General features: G+C 34.9%; 1 protein-coding gene across 1 annotated transcript; it reads left to right on the top strand.

Annotated features, from left to right (window-relative positions):
* Nucleotides 1-4,227, top strand: LOC120087054 (exopolygalacturonase clone GBGE184). The gene is made up of 5 exons (XM_039043899.1): nt 1-300; nt 559-867; nt 1,838-2,127; nt 3,611-3,830; nt 3,912-4,227. Exons 1-5 carry the CDS (start codon nt 55-57, stop codon nt 4,143-4,145), a joined length of 1,299 nt encoding a protein of 432 aa, XP_038899827.1. The 5' UTR covers nt 1-54; the 3' UTR covers nt 4,146-4,227.
* Nucleotides 4,228-4,482: the final 255 nt, after the last annotated feature.

Genomic DNA, 4,482 nt, shown 5'->3' with positions numbered 1-4,482 from the left:
AGCTCATATTCATAACAAAGCAACAATCTGGGGGGTTAGAAGTCACCGTCACCTATGGCCATTCCAGAGAGATTTCACATCGCCACCACCGCCGTCCGCGGGTTAGTATTAGGTTTGGCATGGCTCTCTTGTATGGCCTGGTGCAGCTCTGCTGTTGCACCTGATTATTACGGTGACTTTGCTGGAATTAAAGGCCGCTTCCTCGTTGGAGCAGCGCCTGCCACCCCCACCCCCACCGCAAAGGTTTTCGATATTAGAACCTATGGTGCGAAGGCTGATGGCACCACAATTAGTACACAGGTGAGTTGGTTTGTACGGTTTAGATCACATATATTATATGATCAGTTGTTATGAATGACCAAGCGTGGGTCTCGTTTATGCCTTATTTATGATTTTGGATTAGGATTTAGAGAGGTGTCATTTGTAACCGCTCTAATCTATCGACGTCCCTGCAATTATTATATCTATCTTTACTGTTTATGTTTTTTTTTTACTTATCTTATTTGTCAATTTTGTAACCATGAGTATGCATATTAAATACTTGTTGGAAATATGCAGGCATTCATGCAGACGTGGGTTGCAGCATGTCACTCGGGTGGCCCGGCAAAAGTGGTTTTCCCGGCGGGGACGTTTTTGACGGGGCCGTTGGTGTACGCTGGGCCGTGTGATGGGCCAATGACCGTTGAAATTCAAGGGACAGTGAAGGCAACGACTGATATTACTGAATATTCATCTGCAGAGTGGATTCTATTCGAGTCTATCACTGGGTTGAGTCTCATTGGTAGTGGAACCTTTGATGGACAAGGTGCAGAAACATGGATGTATAATGATTGTCGCAAACACTCTCGTTGCGTTCTTCCCCCCACTGTAAGCATTCATTCTATTCCAATTTGCCTTTTTAATTTTGTGTTTAATAGACCGATGAGATTTAGAACGTGTCTTAATTTGATGCTAGATCCATTCGTTTTAGACATCATGAAAGGTTAGGAATTTATTGGACACTGACACCAAAGTTTAAAGATTAAAATTAACAATTTAAGACCTTCATTTGTTTAGAATTTCACATTAGAAAAATCAAAGGATCGATTTACTCCGAGAAGTTTTTAGTGCTACAAGAGAACCATAATCACTTTGTTCATACTAAATTTGTGATACACGATAAATGGAGGGAGTATGAAACAATAAATGGAGGGAGTACGTAACTTTCAATACTATGAAATATAGTTAACTCATCTCAAATACCTTGTGAGACCATTATGCCCAAATGTTCATTTGGTTCAAAAGAAAAAATTGAGATTCCAAGTGTTGAGGATCCCGCAAAAATCAAGGAACTTCATCATAATCTTGAAAAGATATAGATGGACTACAATTCTTATCCGAGAATTGTCTATTAGTTATGAGATTGAATCCAATATTGTTTTTGAATAAAGTACTAGTGGTAGAAAGATCAGGGTGTATACTAGGATATCTCAACTGGTTGACACCTCTGTAGAACCCTCTCGTCACACCTCAACACCAAAAGTGAGATTGAACCCAATATTATCTAATACTATTTGATAACTATTACTATTAGCCACCTGTTTTCAATAGTGAAGCAAATATTTGAGTGCTAAAAAAGTTGATTTTTTTAATAAAAAATTAAAGCATTGTTTTTGTTTGATAACTTAGGTATGAATTCAAATGTTTTGAAGCACAGTTTTGGGTCTAGCGTTTCGAAAACTTGTTTGCATATAAAGACAACATTTATTTTGATGGATCAAGTAAATGAATTAAAAATATAAAGAAGGCAGGTATTTGTTAATTATTTTAGGGTATTGTGTAATGAATTTGGATGCAGTCAATAAAGTTCAACAAGGTGACCAATGGATTGATGGAGGGGATTTCTTCATTGAACAGCAAAGCCTTCCACATATTCGTGGTGTTAAGCCACAATATAAAAGTCAACAATCTCCACATAACAGCTCCAGGTAACAGCCCCAACACTGATGGTATTCATATAAGCCAAACTGATGTTGTTAACATTACAAATAGCATTATTGGCACCGGAGATGATTGTGTTTCAATTGGCCATGGCTCCACCAATATCACTGTTTCCAACGTCACATGTGGCCCCGGACATGGCATCAGGTATATATACATATTATGTTGAGAATCTCACATTAGAAAGATTGAGAAAACTGACGGATTTTATAAGATGCATGAAGTTTTCTTTAGAGAATACGAAAAGTTGGAAATTAGTAGGTGTACCAAGATATTTTAACTAAGTTCACATATTCATAGCATCTACATCATATCTCATAACAAAAAGATATATTTAGAAAAAATCGCTTGAAACAAAACCAAAACAGAAAAAGCAGTTAGAGAAAAACTTTCCAATTTAGTAGAAATATCATAATTGCACAACAATTTGGATTAAGTACACCATTGGGCTACAAGATGAATGATATCCTTTCAAAGATGGAAATTTGGCTTCTCAAGATCTGCAAAATTCTATTATTCCTCTCAAACCATAGACTCCAAAGGCACATACCAATCAAATTGCACCATAAGATCCTCATTTGTGAGCTTTTCTTCAACATAATCAGAATCCAAAGAATACCATCCAACGAAAATAAGATTTATGGAATTACTCTTTCATTATAAATTAGTTTTAAGATGAAACTCTACATTTACGATGTACATATTTAACTAATACACACATAGACATACTCATGCAATGTACATTCATTATTCAATAGAAATATAAGTTTTAAGAATCTGAGAAGTTGTTTGAAATGACTTTTAAGCCCTTGGTCCGAATCCATCCTAAGTTTAATTTACAAGTTCGTGATTTATAAAATTAGGGCTACTAGATTGAATGGATAAATTGCATGTAGTTTGTGTTTACATATGTGAAGAGATTAACAAATTCAGAATTTGAAAATGGTTCAACTCGGTTTTAATTTAATATTTATATAGTTTTAAAAGTTTCAATTTGGTTGTTATAATTATTTATTTAATTATTTTTTAATAAAAAAATCTCATAGAAACATCTAACATGATCACCAGAAGTTACAACTATCTCTGATGATATGTTTTCTTTGTATACATGTGATAAGATATCGTATTCAAAGAAAGGGTTTAAAGGTATTAGATAAACAAAAAGGTTTTATTAAAACCATTGGATATTCAAAACCAATCGATAACGAAAGGATAATTCGTTTATCCTATAAAGAACGATTGTGAGAACTCTCCATCTTTTTGATATTTGGATCCTCAACTGCCTTCAAGATGGTGCCTTTTAGGTTCATTCGTCATTCTTGAGTTGGATCTTTGGAATATAATCTATATATATTTTTTAGCAAGATAATAAAGGGAGAGATGGGTCTGTAGGCGTTTCTGGACATCTCTACTAAGTTGACACATCTATATCGTCCTTATCATGCCCCAAACGTCGGATCCCTAGAATATGTTCAACAAAATACAGTGAAATATAATATATAAATAATTTCTCTCTCTCTATTTTTTTGAAGTCTCATTCTAATGGGATGGAAAATGAAACTTTTAGAACTACAAACAGTTGATGGTATACCAATTTCATCCTTGATTTTGTATGTATTCAATTTTGCAGTGTGGGAAGTCTAGGAAAATATGATGATGAGAAGGAGGTACGTGGAATTTTTGTGTCAAACTGCACAATAAGAAACACCACAAATGGACTAAGGATCAAGACATGGGCTGCTTCACCTGCTGGCCAAGCTACTAGAATCACTTTCCAAGACATTATTTTAGATTCAGTCCGAAACCCTATAATCATTGATCAAACTTATGGCTCGAAGAAGAAGAAAGCAGTAAGTAACAAACTAACCAAGACTCGGTTCGATAAGAATATACACAATTGTATTTATCATTGTGTCATGTTTGTCTTGCAGCCATCTCAAGTGAAGATTAGCGACGTCGTGTTCAAGAATATTCGGGGCACCACAGTGTCCGACGTCGGTGTTTCCTTGCAGTGCAGCGCTGCTGTGCCATGCGATGGCATCAAATTGGAAGAGATTGATTTGGCCTTTACTGGCACTCGCTTAAAGCACCCAACCTTTGCAAATTCATGTTTGAATGCCAAGATTACGGCTATAGGAAAACAAAACCCACCAGCTTGTGTTTAGCTTTGTAACATGTATAGCTCAATTCTTAATTGCATATTTTTATTTTTTAATTTGTCGATTGAATTGCGCAAGTGTACCAACCATCCCAAGTATTACAATAGTGAGAGCTTCGTTTCCACAAAGAATTATCAATTAATAAACCAAAATTTGCTCAATAAATTCAATCTTAATTTATTTGATCAATTGATCGATAATGTTTTTAAGGAAAAAAATTAAATTAAAATATGAAATGCCTAGGACTACAACTTTATCTCACTAGTCTTCTCTAATATTCTTTAATCTAATTAACTTTCGTTTGTTTTCTCTATATATGTTCACGTAAGAAAACCAAAAAAAT

The sequence above is a fragment of the Benincasa hispida genome, chromosome 9 (genome assembly GCF_009727055.1).
Source record: "Benincasa hispida cultivar B227 chromosome 9, ASM972705v1, whole genome shotgun sequence".
Lineage (NCBI taxonomy): Eukaryota > Viridiplantae > Streptophyta > Magnoliopsida > Cucurbitales > Cucurbitaceae > Benincasa > Benincasa hispida.
The sequence above is the reverse complement of the archived record's forward strand: the minus strand, read 5'-3'. Positions and strand labels throughout refer to the sequence as shown.